The sequence below is a fragment of the Scyliorhinus torazame genome, chromosome 21, assembly GCF_047496885.1.
Source record: "Scyliorhinus torazame isolate Kashiwa2021f chromosome 21, sScyTor2.1, whole genome shotgun sequence".
Classification (NCBI taxonomy): Eukaryota; Metazoa; Chordata; class Chondrichthyes; order Carcharhiniformes; family Scyliorhinidae; genus Scyliorhinus; species Scyliorhinus torazame.
The window spans coordinates 79,674,211-79,692,897 of NC_092727.1; the positions used below are offsets into that span (position 1 = coordinate 79,674,211).

General features: G+C 46.5%; 1 protein-coding gene across 1 annotated transcript in view; it reads right to left on the minus strand.

Annotated features, from left to right (window-relative positions):
- Window positions 1-14,693, minus strand: part of LOC140398366 (integrin beta-3-like) — a 229,271-nt gene extending 214,578 nt beyond the window's left edge. The window contains exon 1 of the mRNA XM_072486981.1: window positions 14,556-14,693. Coding sequence (XP_072343082.1) covers window positions 14,556-14,625 — 70 coding nt within the window. The 5' untranslated portion in view covers window positions 14,626-14,693. The remainder of the gene's footprint in view (window positions 1-14,555) is intronic.
- Window positions 14,694-18,687: the final 3,994 nt, after the last annotated feature.

Sequence of the window (18,687 nt, forward strand, 5' to 3'; positions counted from 1 at the left end):
GTGTCCAAAATTGCCCTTAGTGTTGGGTGGGGTTACTGGATTATGGGGATAGGGTAGAGGTGTTGACCTTGGGTAGGGTGCTCTTTCCAAGAGCCGGTGCAGGCTCGATGGGCCGAATGGCCTCCTTCTGCACTGTAAATTCAATGATAATCTATGAAACTCCTGCTCAGAAGTAAAGCCCTCTCTAAAAACTACTTTGGTTCACTTCCTCAACGGCAAGACCAGCGCACAACCCAGCCACTCCTGCAGGTAATACAATTTACAAAGGGGAAGGGAGAGGTGTGGGTGCCATACCATCACCTAACCTGGATAGCATAAGCATATTGAGCCAACCTAACATCACCCAGACAACGTGGAGTAGCTCCTGCCCTGCCCTGCCCCCCCCCCCCCCCCCCCCCCCGCCCCCACCTCTCTCTTTGTCAGATTTAGTATTCCATTACCTGAGACAGATGGACCTGCATTATGCCAAAGCATTATGACCGTTTGATCAGACTATCTGCTTTACCGATGGGAATAAAGGTGCAGACCAATCACTGGAGGCTCGGAACCTTTCCCCACCCTTGGCTCCATAGAACCACGATAGTCGATTAGGGAATGCCAACTGTGATTACGTGTGTTAAGTTTCATCACATGACTTTCCCCCACTCTCCAGCCGTTAGTTAGCCAGCACACCCATCCTTATGATGCATGGATTGCCCGTGCCAATTGGGAAACAAAAAGACTCATTTTCCAATTGGATGTCCGCCAAACAACCTTTTCTCCCCCTATTTTCAATATTTTTACATCTGGTAAAAGGGAATGTTGAAAAAAAAACAATCTTCTTTCATGCCCTGTTGATTTTTCTCCAGGGTCACACACAGCAGTGTCCTGGAGATTGTCCAGGCCAATCTTGGGGGGTTGACAGGCCTAAAGTCAATGCCCTGGTGGTATTTGTATGCTCTTTCCTGAATATGATGTGGAGATGCCAGCGTTGGACTGGGGTGAGCACAGTGAGAAGTCTTACAACACCAGGTTAAAGTCCAACAGGTTTGTTTCAAATCACTAGCTTTCGGAGTGCTGCTCCTTCCTCAGGTCAATGATGAGGTAGGTTCCAGAAACATGTATATAGACAAAGTCAAAGATGCAAGACAATGCTTTGAATGCGAGTCTTTGCAGGTAATTAAGCCTTTACAGATCCAGAGATAGGGGTAACCCCAGATTAAAGAGGTGTGAATTCTCTCAAAGCAGGACAGTTGGTAGGATTTTGCAAGCCCAGGCCAGATGGTGGGGGGTGAATGTGATACGACATGAATCCAAGGTCCCGGTTGAGGCCATACTCATGTGTGCGGAACTTGGCTATAAGTTTCTGCTTGGCGATTTTGCATTGTCACGCGTCCTGAAGGCCGCCTTGGAGAACGCTTACCCGGAGATCAGAGGCTAAATGCCCTTGACTGCTGAAGTGTTCCCTGACTGGAAGGGAACATTCCTGCCTGGCGATTGTCGTGCGATGTCCGTTCATCCGTTGTCGCAGCATCGGCATGGTCTCGCCAATGTACACGCTTCGGGACATGCTTTCCTGCAGCGTATGAGGTAGACAACGTTGGCCGAGTCGCACGAGTATGTACCGTGTACCTGGTGGGTGGTGTTCTCACGTGTAATGGTGGTACCCATGTCGATGATCTGGCACGTCTTGCAGAGATTGCCATGGCAGGGTTGTGTGGTGTCGTGGTCACTGTTGTGAAAGCTGGGTAGTTTGCTGCAAACAATGGTTTGTTTGAGGTTTCGTGGTTGTTTGAAGGCAAGTAGTGGGGGTGTGGGGATGACCTTGGCAAGATGTTCATCTTCATCGATGACGTGTTGAAGGCTGCGAAGAAGATGTCGTAGTTTCTCCGCTCCGGAGAAGTACTGGACGACGAAGGGTACTCTGTCGGTTGTGTCCCGTGTTTGTCTTCTGAGGAGGTTGGTGCGTTTTTTTGCTGTGGCGCGTTGGAACTGTCGCTCGATGAGTCGAGTGCCATATCCCGTTCGTACGAGGGCATCTTTCAACGTCTGTAGATGTCTGTTACGCTCCTCGTCTGAGCAGATCCTGTGTATACGGAGGGCTTGTCCATAGGGGGTGGCTTCTTTAATGTGTTTAGGGTGGAAGCTGGAGAAGTGGAGCATCGTGAGGTTATCCGTGGGCTTGTGATAAAGCGAAGTGCTGAGGTGTCCGTCCTTGATGGAGATGAGTGTGTCCAAGAATGCAACCGATTTTGGAGAGTAGTCCATGGTGAGTCTGATGGTGGGATGGAACTGATTGATGTCGTTGTGTCGTCGTCTCAGTGATTCTTCGCCGTGGGTCCAAAGGAAACAAAAGTCATCAATGTGTATAACGTCTGGTGTATAACGTCGGTTGAAGGTCCTGTGCAGTGAGTAGGTCTTGTTCAAACTTGTGCATGAAGATGTTGGCATATTGGGGTGCGAATTTGGTCCCCATGGCTGTTCCGTGCGTCTGGATGAAGACCTTTTGTCGAAGGTGAAGACGTTGTGATCCAGAATGAAGCGGATGAGTTGCAGAATTGCGTTGGAGATTGGCAGTTGTCGGTGTTGAGTACTGAGGCTGTTGCAGCAATGCCGTCGTCATGGGGGATGCTAGTGTAGAGTGCTGAGACGTCCATTGTGACAAGGAATGTTCCTGGTTCAACTGGTCCATGGGTGCTGAGTTTCTGTAGGAAGTCCGTCGTGTCGCGACAGAAGCTGGGTGTTCCTTGTACAATGGGTTTCAAAATGCCCTCGATGTAGCCAGAGAGGTTCTCACACAGGGTCCCATTGCCTGATACGATAGGACGGCCTGGTGTGTTAGCCTTGTGTATTTTCGGGAGGCAGTAGAGATCAGATGAGAGCACGAGGGTGCACTGAAGGTCTGAATCCAAGGTCTTGATCAGTCTGTTGAGTTGGCGGGTGTGTTACTTGGTCGGGTCTGTGGAGCAATCTCAAGAATTCTAGATGTGGCCCGTCTTGCAGAGATTGCCATGGACTTTAATCTGATGTTGTAAGACTTCTTACTTTCCTGAATAAGCACAAGTTAACAGAAGGATCCACTTAAGGAGATATTAGGTTAGGTGACCAAAGACTTGGTCAAAGAGGGGGGTTTTAAGGAGAATCTTAAAGGAAGAAAGCGAGGTAGATTGGTCAAAGGTATAGGGAGAGAATTCTAGATCCGACCAAGGAACACATCCGCCAACTTAACAGACTGATCAAGACCTTGGATCCAGATCTTCAGAGCACCCTACGTGCTCTCATCCCACGTACTCCCCGCATTGGAGATCTCTACTGCCTCCCAAAAATACATAAGGCCAACACACCAGGCCGCCCTATCGTTTCAGGCAATGGGACCCTGTGTGAGAACCTCTCTGGCTACATCGAGGGCATCTTGAAACCCATCGTACAAGGTACACCCAGCTTCTGTCGCGACACGACGGACTTCCTACAGAAACTCAGCACCCATGGACCAGTTGAACCAGGAACATTCCTCGTCACAATGGACGTCTCGGCACTCTACACCAGCATCCCCATGACGACGGCATTGCTGCAACAGCCTCAGTACTCAACACCGACAACTGCCAATCTCCAGACGCAATTCTGCAACTCATCCGCTTCATTCTGGATCACAACGTCTTCACCTTCGACAACAAGTTCTTCATCCAGACGCACGGAACAGCCATGGGGACCAAATTCGCACCCCAATACGCCAACATCTTCATGCACAAGTTTGAACAGGACCTACTCACCGCACAGGACCTTCAACCGATGTTATACACCAGATACATCGATGACATTTTTTTCCTTTGGACCCACGGCGAAGAATCACTGAAACGACTACACGATGACATTAATAAGTTCCATCCAACCATCAGACTCACCATGGACTACTCTCCAAAATCAGTTGCATTCTTGGACACACTCGTCTCCATCAAGGACGGTCACCTCAGCACGTCGCTTTACCGCAAACCCACGGATAACCTCATGATGCTCCACTTCTCCAGCTTCCACCCTAAACACATTAAAGAAGCCATCCCCTATGGACAAGCACTCCGTATACACAGGATCTGCTCAGACGAGGAGGAGCGTAACAGACATCTACAGACGTTGAAAGACGCCCTCGTACGAACGGGATATGGCACTCGACTCATTGATCGACAGTTCCAATGCGCCACAGCGAAAAACCGGACCGACCTCCTCAGAAGACAAACATGGGACACAACCGACAGAATACCCTTCGTCGTCCAGTACTTCCCCGGAGCGGAGAAACTATGTCATCTTCTTCACAGCCTTCAACACGTCATTGATGACGATGAACATCTTGCCAAGGTCATCCCCACACCCCCACTACTTGCCTTCAAACAACCGCGCAACCTCAAACGAACCATTGTTTGCAGCAAACTACCCAGTCTTCAGAACAGTGACCACGACACCACACAACCCTGTCATGGCAATCTCTGCAAGACGTGCCAGATCATTGACATGGATACCACTATTACACGTGAGAACACCACCCACCAGGTACGCGGTACATACTCGTGCGACTCGGCCAACGTTGTCTACCTCATACGCTGCAGGAAAGGATGTCCCGAAGCGTGGTACATTGGCGAGACCATGCAGACGCTGCGACAATGAATGAACGGACATCGCGCAACAATCACAAGGCAGGAATGTTCCCTTCCAGTCGGGGAACACTTCAGCAGTCAAGGGCATTCAGCCTCTGATCTCCGGGTAAGCGTTCTCCAAGGCGGCCTTCAGGACCCGCGACAACGCAGAATCGCTGAGCAGAAACTTATAGCCAAGTTCCGCACACATGAGTGCGGCCTCAACCGGGACCTGGGATTCATGTCGCATTACATTCATCCCCCACCATCTGGCCTGCAAAATCCTACCAACTGTCCTGGCTTGATACAATTCACACCTCTTTAACCTGGGGTTACCCCATCTCTGGATCTGTAAAGATTTAATCACCTGCTAATGCTCGCATTCCTAGCATTGTTTGGCATCTTTGAATTTGTCTATATATGTGTTTCTGGAACAGACCTCTGCATTCACCTGAGGAAGGAGCAGCGCTCCGAAAGCTAGTGACATCGAAACAAACCTGTTGGACTTTAACCTGGTGTTGTAAGACTTCGTACTGTGCTCACCCCAGTCCAACGCCGGCATCTCCACACCAATGTTTGAGGTCAAGTAACAACCGACTCAGGAACAGCTTCTTCCCTGCTGCCATCAGACTTTTGAATGGACCTACCTCGTATTAAGTTGACCTTTTCTCTACACCTTGCTTTAACTGTAACATTATATTCTGCAGTCTCGCCTTCCTTCCCTATGTATGGTACGCATTGTTTGTACAGCATGCAAGAAACAATACTTTCCACTGTATACTAATACATGTGACAATAATAAATTAAATCAAATCAAATCAAAACGGAATTGAGTTTTTTTCTGCAGGATTCCTAGCCACTGATATGCTCTTGTAGCCACAGTTTTTATATGGCTAGTCCAGTTCAGTTTCAGATCAATGGTAACAGGCAGGATGTTGATAGTGGGGGATTCAGCAATGGAAATGCCACTGAACATCAAAGGGCGATGATTAGATTCTCTCTGGTTGTTGCCTGGCACTGGTGTGGTGCAAATGCTGCTTGTCAGCCCAAGGCTAAATATCATGCAGGTCTTGCTGCCTGATAGGTGAGTGCAACAGGGCAAGGTTTACATTTGGGGGAAGGGTAAATACGATGTTGTCAGACAAGAATTGAAGTGCATAAGTTGGGAACATAGGCAGTCAGGGATGTCCCTGTGTAGAATCTTTGTGTAGAAGATTGTAGTTTAGTCGGGCAGTATGGTCGGCACGGGCTTGGAGGGCCGAAGGGCCTGTTCCTGTGCTGTACATTTCTTTGTTCTTTGTTCTTTGACACAAGTGAAATGTGGAACTTGTTCAAGGAACAGGTACTACGTGTCCTTGATATGTATGCCCCTGTCAGGCAGGGAAGAGATGGTCGAGTGAGGGAACCATGGTTGACAAGAGAGGTTGACTGTCTTGTTAAGAGGAAAAAGGAGACTTATGTAAGGCTGAGGAAACAAGGTTCAGACAGGGCGTTGCAGGGATACAAGATAGCCAGGAGGGAACTGAAGAAAGGGATTAGGAGAGCTAAGAGAGGGCATGAATAATCTTTGGCGGGTAGGATCAAGGAAAACTCCAAGGCCTTTTACACATATGTGAGAAATATGAGAATGACTCGAGCGAGGGTAGGTCCGATCAAGGACAGTAGCGGGAGATTGTGTATTGAGTCTGAAGAGATAGGAGAGGTCTTGAACGAGTACTTTTCTTCTGTATTTACAAATGAGAGGGGCCATATTGTTGGAGAGGACAGTGTGAAACAGACTGGTAAGCTCGAGGAAATACTTGCTAGGAAGGAAGATGCTTTGGGCATTTTGAAAAACTTGAGGATGGACAAGTCCCCCGGGCCTGACGGGATATATCCAAGGATTCTGTGGGAAGCAAGAGATGAAATTGCAGAGCCGTTGGCAATGATCTTTTCATCCTCATTGTCAACAGGGGTGGTACCAGGGGATTGGAGAGTGGCGAATGTCGTGCCCCTGTTCAAAAAAGGGACTAGGGATAACCCTTGGAATGACAGGCCAGTTAGTCTTACTTCAGTGGTAGGCAAAGTAATGGAAAGGGTACTGAAGGATAGGATTTTTGAGCATCTGGAAAGACACTGCTTGATTAGGGATAGTCAGCACGGATTTGTGAGGGGTAGGTCTTGCCTTATAAGTCTTATTGAATTCATTGAGGAGGTGACCAAGCATGTGGATGAAGGTAAAGCAGTGGATGTAGTATACATGGATTTTAGTAAGGCATTTGATAAGGTTCCCCATTGTAGGCTTATGCAGAAAGTAAGGAGGCATGGGATAGTGGGAAATTTGGCCAGTTGGATAACGAACTGGCTAACTGATAGAAGTCAGAGAGTGGTGGTGGATGGCAAATATTCAGCCTGGAGACCAGTTACCAGTGGTGTACCGCAGGGGTCAGTTCTGGGTCCTCTGCTGTTTGTGATTTTCAATAATGACTTGGATGAGGGAGTTGAAGGGTGCGTCAGTAAATTTGCAGACGATACGAAGATTGGTGGAGTTATGGATAGTGAGCAGGGCTGTTGTCAGCTGCAAAGAGACATAGATAGGATGCAGAGCTGGGCTGAGAAGTGGCAGATGGAGTTTAACCCTGAAAAGTGTGAGGTTGTCCATTTTGGAAGGACAAATATGAATGCGGAATACAGGATTAACGGTAGAGTTCTTGGCAATGTGGAGGAGCAGAGAGATCTTGGGGTCTATGTTCATACATCTTTGAAAGTTGCCACTCAAGTGGATAGAGCTGTGAAGAAGGCCTATGGTGTGCTAGCGTTCATTAACAGAGGGATTGAATTTAAGAGCCGTGAGGTGATGATGCAGCTGTACAAAACTTTGGTAAGGCCACATTTGGAGTACTGTGTACAGTTCTGGTCGCCTCATTTTAGAAAGGATGTGAAAGCTTTGGAAAAGGTGCAAAGGAGATTTACCAGGATGTTGCCTGGAATGGAGAGTAGGTCTTACGAGGAAAGGTTGAGGATGCTAGGCCTTTTCTCATTAGAACGGAGAAGGATGAGGGGCGACTTGATAGAGGTTTATAAGATGATCAGGGGAATAGATAGACAGTCAGAGACTTTTTCCCCAGGTGGAACAAACCATTACAAGGGGACATAAATTTAAGGTGAATGGTGGAAGATATAGGGGGATGTCAGAGGTAGGTTCTTTACCCAGAGAGTAGTGGGGGCATGGAATGCACTGCCTGTGGAAGTAGTTGAGTCGGAAACATTAGGGACCTTCAAGCAGCTATTGGATAGGTACACGGATTACGGTAGAATGATATAGTGTCGATTAATTTGTTCTGAAGGGCAGCACGGTAGCATTGTGGATAGCACAACTGCTTCACAGCTCCAGGGTCCCAGGTTCGATTCCGGCTTGGGTCACTGTCTGTGCGGAGTCTGCACATCCTCCCCGTGTGTGCGTGGGTTTCCTCCGGGTGCTCCGGTTTCCTCCCACAGTCCAAAGATGTGCAGGTTAGGTGGATTGGCCATGATAAATTGCCCTTAGTGTCCAAAATTGCCCTTAGTGTTGGGTGGAGGTGTTGTCCTTGGGTGGGGTGCTCTTTCCAGGGACCGGTGCAGACTCGATGGCTGAATGGCCTCCTTCTGCACTGTAAATTCTATGATAATCTATAATTAATCAAGGACAAATGTTCGGCACAACATCATGGGCCGAAGGGCCTGTTCTGTGCTGTATTTTTCTATGTTCTATGTTCTAAGGTCCTCCCACCTGGACAGGTACCCAATGGCATAGATAGAAGACCGATACACAAAGTTAGCTAGGGGTCATTCCTTTCAAAGTTCAACATGAACCAACACCATCTCCAGTTGGAGCTGGATGCCAATTCCAGGTGTTAGGTAACCATTAATACCATAGGAACCTCTACGAATACATGAGGCTGCTGTTTGGAGTGTATTCGGCTTGCGCAATTTTTCAGCGCATTACGGAGACAATTCTGAGAGACCTACCCTGTGTGGTGGTCTACTTGAACGACAGGCTGGTCACCAGAGCCATGAAAGGGAGCACGTGAGAAACCTGGGAGAAGTCCTTTGCCGTTTTTCCGAGACGGGCGTCTGCTTCAAGAGGGGAAAGTGCATTTTCTACGCCAAGGAAGTTACATACTTGGGGTATTGTGTGGATTGGGACCGACTTCACCCGGTAGAGGAGAAGGTGCTGGCGATAAGGCAAGCCCCCACTCTGGAAAACACAGTTGCTTCACAGCTCCAGGGTCCCAGGTTCGATTCCCCGCTTGGGCCACTGTCTGTGCAGAGTCTGCACGTTCTCCCCGTGGGTTTCTTCCGGGTGTTCCGGTTTCCTTCTACAAATCCCGAAAGATGCGCTGTTAGGTAATTTGGACATTCTGAAATCTCCCTCAGTGTACCTGACTAGGGAATTTTCACAGTAACTTAATTGCAGTGTTAATGTAAGCCGACTTGTGACAATAAAAGTTATTATTATTCCTGTTTGTGCCCCGAGTGTTCACAATCAGATCCACCAAACTTGAGTGTTCTTCACTGATCACCACCTTCTATTGGCCAACTGTCACTTACAGGAAAACCAGAAGGTCGGCAGGGAGTCTCAGAAGCTGATTATGAAATTGCTGATCCCAGAATCAAGGAACTCAAAAGGACTGCAAAGGTTGGTGAATGATGAGACTGAAAACACTGAGGCACCGGCAGGAAGCGACCAAAGCAAACAACATGTGATTCTTCATCATTGAGGTTCTTCATCACATTCTCCAGCAGTGAAGATGTTCAGGAGGCAAAAGAGACAGAAGGAAATGTCCAGAGCGGCACTGTGGCGCAGAGGTTAGCACTGCTGCCTCATAGCACCAAGGCCCCGGGTTCGATCCCAGCCCCGGGTCACTGTCCGTGTGGAGTTTGCACATTCTCCCTGTGTCTGCGTGAGTCTCACCCCCACAACCCAAAAGGATGTGCAGGGTAGGTGGAGTGGCCACCCTAAATTACCCCTTAATTGGATTAAAAACGAATTGGGTATTTTAAATTTATTTAAAAAAAAGGAAATGTCCCGGCTCCAGAAAAATATTCCAAATGTGTACTTCCTGCAGACGATGTGAACCAATGTCAAGGAGGGTCTCTACGAGGTGAAGAGCCAGGAGCGGTCACTATGTAACTCGGAGTCCCACAGGATAATTTCCCTGACCAGGGACCATTCTATGGAGCAAGCTGAAGTGTGCTTGGATTGATTCTTCCTAAAGATACATGGAGTGAGCTCTGTGATCAGCAGCCTGAAGGAGGAGGAAGGTGGCTCGATCATGCTATTGCAGGCTGACATATCAGCAAATCCTTCCATGTCGGGCTGTACGACATGAAGCGTACAGGCAGAACAGCCTCCCAGTCCTTTCTGTCCTCTGTCACGGGGTCCATAAATAACAAGTGAGAGAACCAGACAAACCACAAGCTGTGGGCAAGCTGACAAAGATTAGAATTCTAGAAGTGAAAGTGTTTGCTAAAAACAGAAGAATATAAGAAATAGGGGCAGGTGTGGACTGCATCTCATTCAGCCTGTTCCATTATGGGGGACATAGTAGTATTGTCACTGGATTCGTAAACCAGAGGCCCAGAGTAATTCACTATGGATCCAGGTCCAAATCCTGCCACCGCAGATGGTGAAATTGGAATTCAATAAAAATCTGGAATTAAAAGTCTGACAATTAAATCATTGTCGATTGTCATTAAAATCCCATTTGGTTCACTAATGTCGTTTCGGGAAGGAAATCTGCTGTCATGTGACTCCGGACCCACAGCAATGTGGTTGACTCTTAATTAGGGATGGGCAATAAATGCTGGCACAGCCTGCGACACCCACGTCCCATGAAAGAATAAAAAAATGTTTTCAACATGATCAGGCTTAATCATAGGCCTTAATTCCACTTTCCTGCTCTTCTCCTGAATTCTCGGAGAAATCAAATATCTGCTATCTGCACCTTCAATTCAACAATGGAGAATCCACAACTCTCTGGGGTAGTGAATTCCAGAGATTCACAAACCTTTGATTGAAGATATTTCTCCTCATCTCAGTCCTAAATAATCAGCCCCCTATTCTGAGACTGTGCCTCCCATGTTCTAGCTCCCCAGCCAGGGGGAAACAACCTATCAGTGTCCATCCTGTCAAACTCCTTCAGAATCTTGTGTATTTCAATCAGGTCATCCCTCTCATCACAGGAGCCAATCCCGTCAACCTTTGCCCTACTTCCGCGTCATGACACTCGCAGCCTCTTAGTGTCCAAAGATGTGAGGGTTAGTGTGATGATATGCATAAGCGGTTATGTAAATAGTGACGGATATGACCTCCAACCAGCAGGTGGCAGTAAAAAACAACCATGTGGCACTGCAACCTCGTGGAGTCTGAAGATAGTTGTTGTAGTGGATATATGCATTTGTAATATCTCTTGGATAATTTTACAATAGTCATTTAATAGATAGCGTTTTAATAGTTTTCATATTGTTATCTGACCCACGTTATTGTTAATCAATAAACATTCAACTAGTCATGAACTAGATGTTCTCTAGTGCACTAATTCCATCCGGCTAAGCACAAGAACATAACATTTAGGTGAGTTATGGGGATAGGACGGGGGAGTGGGTCTAGTAGGGTGCTCTTCAGAGGGTCAGTACAGACTCGATGGTCTGAATGGCTTCCTTCTGCATGTTGGAATTCTATGAAATTCAGCACATTGAATAGTTGAAAAGCTCCTGCCACAGCTGCTGGGTTTCAATGGTTAATGGTGAGAGTATTGTTAAAATTCAACTGAGTTGGTGAATTATGCAATACGCCCAGACACGTTTCCACACAGTGCTGGGGTCTGTGGTAAAAGCAGAAATTCATTTCTACCTGTCAACACAAGCAGATACCAATGGATCTGCATTGATGAGGTCACGATTACTGATATTTCAATCTTTCACCATCATGTGTCAGAGATACAGAATGCACTGACAGTTGACACCCACGAAACCACAAATATGTACACAGCAACAATTATTACCAATAACTGATAGCAGGGTGTGAGTTTAAAGTTTAATTGTGGCCTGTTGTTCTGTCAATTTTGCATCATTCCCACACCAGGAACAAGCCTTTAATTATCAACTTTAACGTAACAGAAATTCCAAAGGTACTTTTTGAAATGCATTCATTCATTGGATGGTAGTGTCGCGGCAAGCCCAGCATTTATTGCCCATCCCTACTTGACCTTGAGAAGGTGGTGGAGAGCAGCTTTCCTGAACCGCTGCAGTCCTTGTGGTGTAGGTACAGTCACAGTGCTGTTAGGGATGGAGTTCCGGCATTTAAAAAAATAATAATCTTTATCACTGTCACAAATAGGCTTACATTAACACTGCAATGAAGTTACTGTGAAAATCCCCTCATCACCACACTCCGGCGCCTGAGAGAGAATTCAGTACACTGAGAGAGAATTCAGAATGTCCAATTCACGTAACAAGCATGTCTTTCGGGACTTGTGGGGAAAAACCGGAGCACCCGGAGGAAACCCACGCAGACACGGGGAAGCTGGATGAAGTTATAGGGAAGGTGTGCGGTCATAAAAGGATGATCATCTTAAGTCTAAAGCATTAAGGGCCCAGGGTCTCATGCGGGTCAGTTAGGACATGAGAGGGTAAATGAGGCTTAGTGGTAGGACACAGGCAACAGAGTTTCACTCTTGTTATCAATGTTCTGGTCACCACTTCATCACTCTGATTGCCAACTTATACCTTATATTAGGTTCCAATATTCTCCACATACTTTTGTGCTACAATAGGGGTGGCACAGTGGTTAACACTGTTGCCCCACAGCGCCAGGGACTCGGGTTCAATTCCAGCCTTGGGTAACTGTCTGTGTGGAGTTTGCACATTTTCCCTGTGTCTGCGTGGGTTTCCTCTGGGTGCTCCAGTTTCCTGCCACAGTCCAAAGATGTGCAAGGTTAGGTGGATTGATTATGCTAAATTGCTCCATAGTTTCCAGAGATTCACAAGTTAGGTGGGGTTATGGGAATAGGGAGGGGGAGTGGGCCTAGGTAGGCTGTTCTTTCAGAGGGTTGGTGCTGACCCGATGAACCGAATGGCCTCCTACTGCATTGTAGGGATTCTATGGATTCTATTCTATGAAATGCAATTCCACATATGTTACAAATTCCACTTTTGTAACTGTAGTAATCCAGAAGACACAAAGAGAAAGGTTAAACCAAATGTATTGTAACTCAGAAGTAAAACCCCACCCATGGCTTACAACACTAGTGTCCCAGTCCGGGACTAGCAGGAACTCCCAGTCCGGGTGTGGAATGGTATTTAAAGGGCTCAATACCGAGTCCCAGCTGGACGGGCCTCCACCCGTTACCTTGGGAACTCCTACTCAATGAGCCCCATGGGGAGGTCAATAATTATAATCTTCATCAGTTTCAGAAGTAGGCTTACAATAACACCGCAATGAAGTTACTGTGAAAATCCCCTAGTTGCCACACTCCGGCGCCTGTTCGGGTACACAGAGGGAGAATTCAGAATGTCCATTTCACCTCACAAGCATGTATTTCAGGACTTGCAGGAGGAAACCGGAGCTCCCGGAGGAATCCCACTCAAACACAGGGAGGACATGCAGACTCTGCGCAGACAGTGACCCCAATCCTCTTAATTCTGTGCCTCAAGTTATTGACTCTCTATTTAAACCTTTCATGATTTTAAACACCCCCCCTACTCTCCTGCTCGAAGAATGGCTTCTTCAAGTCTACCGTGTAACCATCATGCCGCATCCCTAGAACCACTCTGGTTAAATCTCTGCTGCACCCTCTCCAATGCTTTCACATTCTTCCCAAATTGTGGTGCCCAGAATTGAACACAATTCTCGGGCTGAGGCCAAACTCGTGTTTTATACCAGGGTAAGCGTGATTTCCTGGCTTTTATAGTCTATGCCTCTACAGGGCTCCCTCAGATGCTTTGTTAACTGTGAATGTGAATCTGCCTCCACTTCACCTTTAATAATAATAATCATTATTGTCACAAGTAGGCTTACTTTAACACTGCAATGAAGTAACTGTGAAAAGCCCCTAGTCGCCACATTCCGGCGCCTGTTTAGGTACACGGAGGGAGAATTCAGAATGTCCAAATTACCTAACAGCACCTCTTTCGGCACTTGTGGGAGGAAACCGGAGCACCCGGAGGAGACCCCTACAGACAAAGGGAGAGCGTGCAGACTCCGCACAGACAGTGACCCAAGCCAGGAATCGAACCTGGGACCCTGGCGCCGTGAAGCAACAGTGCTAACCACTGTGCTACCGTGCTGCCCCCTGATGAAGGAGCAGCTCTCCAACGGCTTGCCATATCAAATAAATGTATTGGACTTTAACTTGGTGCTGTGAGACCTCTTATTGTTAACTTGTGTTGAACAGTTGATCCATGATTTGTCCAATCCACCAGCCTCTCTGTCTGCTTCAAGCCTGTCACATTCTTCCTTTTTTGTCCTGTGCAAATTTCAAAATTGTGTCCTGGAGCCATTATGTCGGAGTAACTATAGCGTCTGGCTTATTTAGTTTAATTTGAAAATATGCACGTTTCTATTGATATTAATAGTGGCTGGCAGCCTTTGTAACAATCTCTCTCAGAGGTAAAGCAAATTTTAAACACGACTGCCTATTTTAATGGGGTTATATCGCTCCAGCTGCTCATGACACTGGTCCTAGGTATGGCAGTGAGTCAAACTGGGAATAGCTTATCTGTCCCCTAGGACACTGCCATATCCAGAAATTCCCTCTCATTCCTTACCCAGCGCTAGGGACGAATACCTGACATTTACCCTTCACCTGCCTTGCAGGGATCTGAAACACTCACCCCACTCCCCAGCGATCCCTTTGCCTGTCGCCGGCTCTTTCAACACCAACCCCGGGAATACCTTCGTTTATCCCCAAAGGAATCCCGGTCACTTACCCCGGACGGCGGTGAGGCAGAGGGCAGCGAGCAGAGCGATTTGCCCGGCTCCCAGGCTGTGTGTCCCCATTGCTGTGGCTCCGAATGCTGCTCAGACACCTAAGGGTGCAGCTGTCCACCCAGGGATCTTTGTAACACTGAGCAGCCAGTTAGATGGAAACTAAAAAAACTTGCACAAGTTAAAGACCAGATGAAACCCCGCCCGAGCTTTCCCAACACCAAGAGAGCGGGAGCGCCGCCTGGGGACCAAATACCCCAACACAGAGGGAGGGGACAAACACATATACAATACAACCAAGGGAGATTAAACATACACATATACGATATACACAGAGGGAGAGTGAACATACGCATATACAATATAGACATATACACAGAGGGAATATATACATATACAGTCACACATACACAGGGAGCAGACACACCGGTATGCAATGCACACACGTATATGCACAAATGGAGCTGGACAGATGGTTGATGCGTCGGGGAGCATTTCAGTGATAGCGATCACAATATGGTACAATTTAAGTTTGTATTGGACAAAGAAATAGAAAAGTTGCTAAAAAAAAATTTGGATCGGGGGAGAGTGGATTTTAGTAAAATAAGGCAGGATCTGGCCAGGGTAGACTGGAAAGGGTTACTTGTGGGGAAATCTACAGAAGAGCAGTGGTGGGTGTTCAAAAAGGAAATGGAGGAAGTACAGGCCTACCATGTTCCCTCTAGGGTAATAGGAAGGAGCCGAGAGGACCTTGGATGACCAGAGATATTCAGGATACAATGAGAAGGAAAAGAAGGGCTTTTAGCAAGTACAAGGGGTGCAAATCAGCGAAGACATTGATGGAGTACATAAAGTGCAGAATGGAGTTTAAGAAAACAATTGGTGGAGCAAAGAAGGGATATGAGAAAGCTCTGGCTAATAAATCCCAAGATAACCAGGGGAGGAGTAGGGCCCATTAGAGACCAAAGGGGGAATCTATGGGTGGGACCAGTGGTCATTGGTAGGCTGTTGAACAGATACTTCACATCTCTCTTCACCCAAGAGAATGAGGAGGTAGATATTGAACTCAGGGAGAGAGACTATGAGGTTCTTGAGCAGATTGGAATAGGGAGTGATAAGGTATTGCAGGTGTAGGCAGGATTAAAATTGGACAAATCTCCAGGTCCAGATGAATTGTGTCCCAGGATGCAGTGGGAGGTGAGGGAGGAGATTGCAGGGGCTCTGACCCAAATTTTTAATTCCTCTCTGGCCACAGGGGAGGTGCCAGAGTACTGGAGAACAGCTAATGTGGTTCCACTATTTAAGAAAGGTTGTAGACATAAGCCAGGGAACTACAGTCAGTGGTAGGGAAACTATTGGAGAAAATCCTGAAGGGATCAAGGGATATGGGGGGAAGGCAGGATCAGGGAATTGAACTTGATCAGGCCATGATCATAACAAAAGGCGAAGCGGGCTCAAAAGGCCGAATGGCCACCTTTTGCTTCTATTTTCCATGTATGTTTCTATGAATGAAGGAGAGAATCTAGCTTTACTTGGAGAGGCAAGGTTTGATCAGGGATAGGCAGCCTGGATTTGTCAGAGGGAGAATATGCCTAACAAATTTGATTGAATATTTTGAACATATTACCAGGTGTGTAGATGAGGGTAGTGTACTTGATGTAGTTACATGGATTTCAGCAAAGCCTTTGACAAGGTCCCACATGGGAGATTTATAAAGAAGGCAAATGCAAATGGAATACAGGGTAATTTGATAAGGTGGATTCAAAATTGGCTTAGCTGTAGGAGACAGAGGGTGATGACAGATGGCTGCTTTAGTAACTGGAACGCAGTGACCAGTGGCGTATCTCAGGGATCTGTGCTGGTTCCCCTCTTATTTGTCATTTATATAAACAACATAGATGACTATGTCGGGGGTAAGATCAGGAAGTTTCCGGTGACAGAAAGATTGGCTGGGTGGTTAACAGTAAGGTTGAGTGTCTTGGGTAACAGGAGATACAGATGGGATGGTCAAATGGGCAGAAAAGTGGCAGATGGAATTTAACCCTGAAAAGTGTGAGGTGATACACTTTGGAAAGCAAGTTGACAAGGAGGTATTCAATGAATGACCTGACACCAGGAAGTTCCGAGGAACAATGGGACCTTGATGTGTTTGTGCGTAGATCTGTGAAGGCAGAAGGGCAGGTTAATAGGGTGGTGAAAAAAGCATATGGGACAGTTGCCTTTATCAATTGAGGCATAGATTACAAAAGCAGGGAGGTCATGTTGGAGTTGTATAGAACTTTGGTGAGGCCACAACTGGAGTACTGTGTGCAATTCTGGTCGTCACATTATAGGGAGGATGTGATTGCACTGGAGGGGGTGCAGAGGCGATTCACCAGGATGTTGCTGGGATGGAACATTTAAGTTATGAAGAGAGGTTGGATAGGCTTGGGTTGTTTTTGCTGCAGCAGAGAAGACTGAGGGGCGATCTGATCGAGGTGACCAGGATTATGAAGGAAAGGGTGGATAGGGAGCAGCTGTGCCCCTTAGTTGAAGGGTCAGTTACAAGGGTACAGAAGTTCAAGGTAAGGGGAAGGAGGTTCAGGGAAGATTTGAGAAAAAACCTTTTTACCCAGAGGGTGGTGACGGTCTGGAGTGCACTGTCTGGGAGGGCGTTAGAGGCAGGATGCCTCACATCCTTTAAAAAGCACCTGGATGAGTACTTGGCACGTCAGAACATTCAAGGCTATGGGCCAAGTGCTGGCAAATAGATTTAGTTAGGCAGGTCAGATGTCTTTCACGCATCACTGCAGACTCAATGGGCTGAAGGGCCTCTTCTGCACTGTATTTTTCTGTGATTTTGTGATGATATCTAGTACCATTCTTTTTGCTATTAACTGGAAGTTTGAGTTTCTTTTTAAAAGTTATTGGTCTCTACGGAGATTTTAACAATGGCAGAGTGTTATATATACAGGGCATGATTTGGTAGGGTGCAATGTGACCAAGGCACAACATGGGAGGGCTTCAAATAAGTGGTATGTAATATGAACAATGTGAAATAAGGACAGGGTAATATGGGTAAGTCAGTAATATAGGGAGGATTAAATTTGGTGATGTGTAATGCGTTCAGGATGCAATATGTTAAGGTTTACATGGTTGAGGTGTAATATGGGCAGTGATTAATGTGGATGGGAATTAATATGAGTCTGGTGTAATGCGGGTGGAGTTTGTTGTATCTTTACACAAACAGTTGTTATGGGCCAGGGTTGAGAGAACCCCAAAGTGTATCATGGAGTTCACCTGATCCACAACTTTTACTAGATTGTGGTATGGGGAGCACACGGCCCACTCTACAGGTGTGGTACAGCAGAAATGGAAAAGTATTTTTTAAAACAAAACAATGTTTATTCTATGAACTCAAGTTAACCTTTTTAAAACATACAGTGAACATCTTAGCAACCATTAATTCAAATACAACCGCCAAAGACTACAACACTAAGTAAACCTTTAAGCTTTCCTTTTTAACATCCATACGACTTAAAACACCTTTCAACAGAAGCGCATTAGGTTTACATTCACTGCTGAGAACATTTATAATTCTGAATTCACCAAATGATCAAGAGATAGTATTTTGATGGCAGAGAGACCAGCAGTACACCTGCTTGGTCTAACTTCAGCTCCAACACTGAAAACAAAACTAAAACACACCCTGCAGCCTGCTCAAAAACAAAAGTAAAAAGCTGACAGACAGCCCAGCTCCACCCATTCTCTGACATCACTGCAGTGTTTCTTTAAATGGGCGGTGCCACAGTAAACACCCATTTCTTAAAGGTACTCTCACATGACACAGTAAAAAATAAATAGATTGCTGTATTCACATTGATTTGATGCAACATTAACAGAGGTTTATTGAATAGGTCTTCAATGTACAAGGTGTCATGTTATGTAATTTGGAATAACATAAGCTGCCACTTGATGCAGTTTTGAGTAAAAGATGCTCCAGACTTTGAAGTGAGTTCAATTTTATTGAACTATTTAGCATAGTTCTCAATGAGTTTGACTCTTTGCTGATCTAAATGTAGTAACTCAGTCTAACTGAACCAGCCTTGCTCTAAGCAATGTTCTGGGGTGTGATGCTGAGGATACACCCTGTCT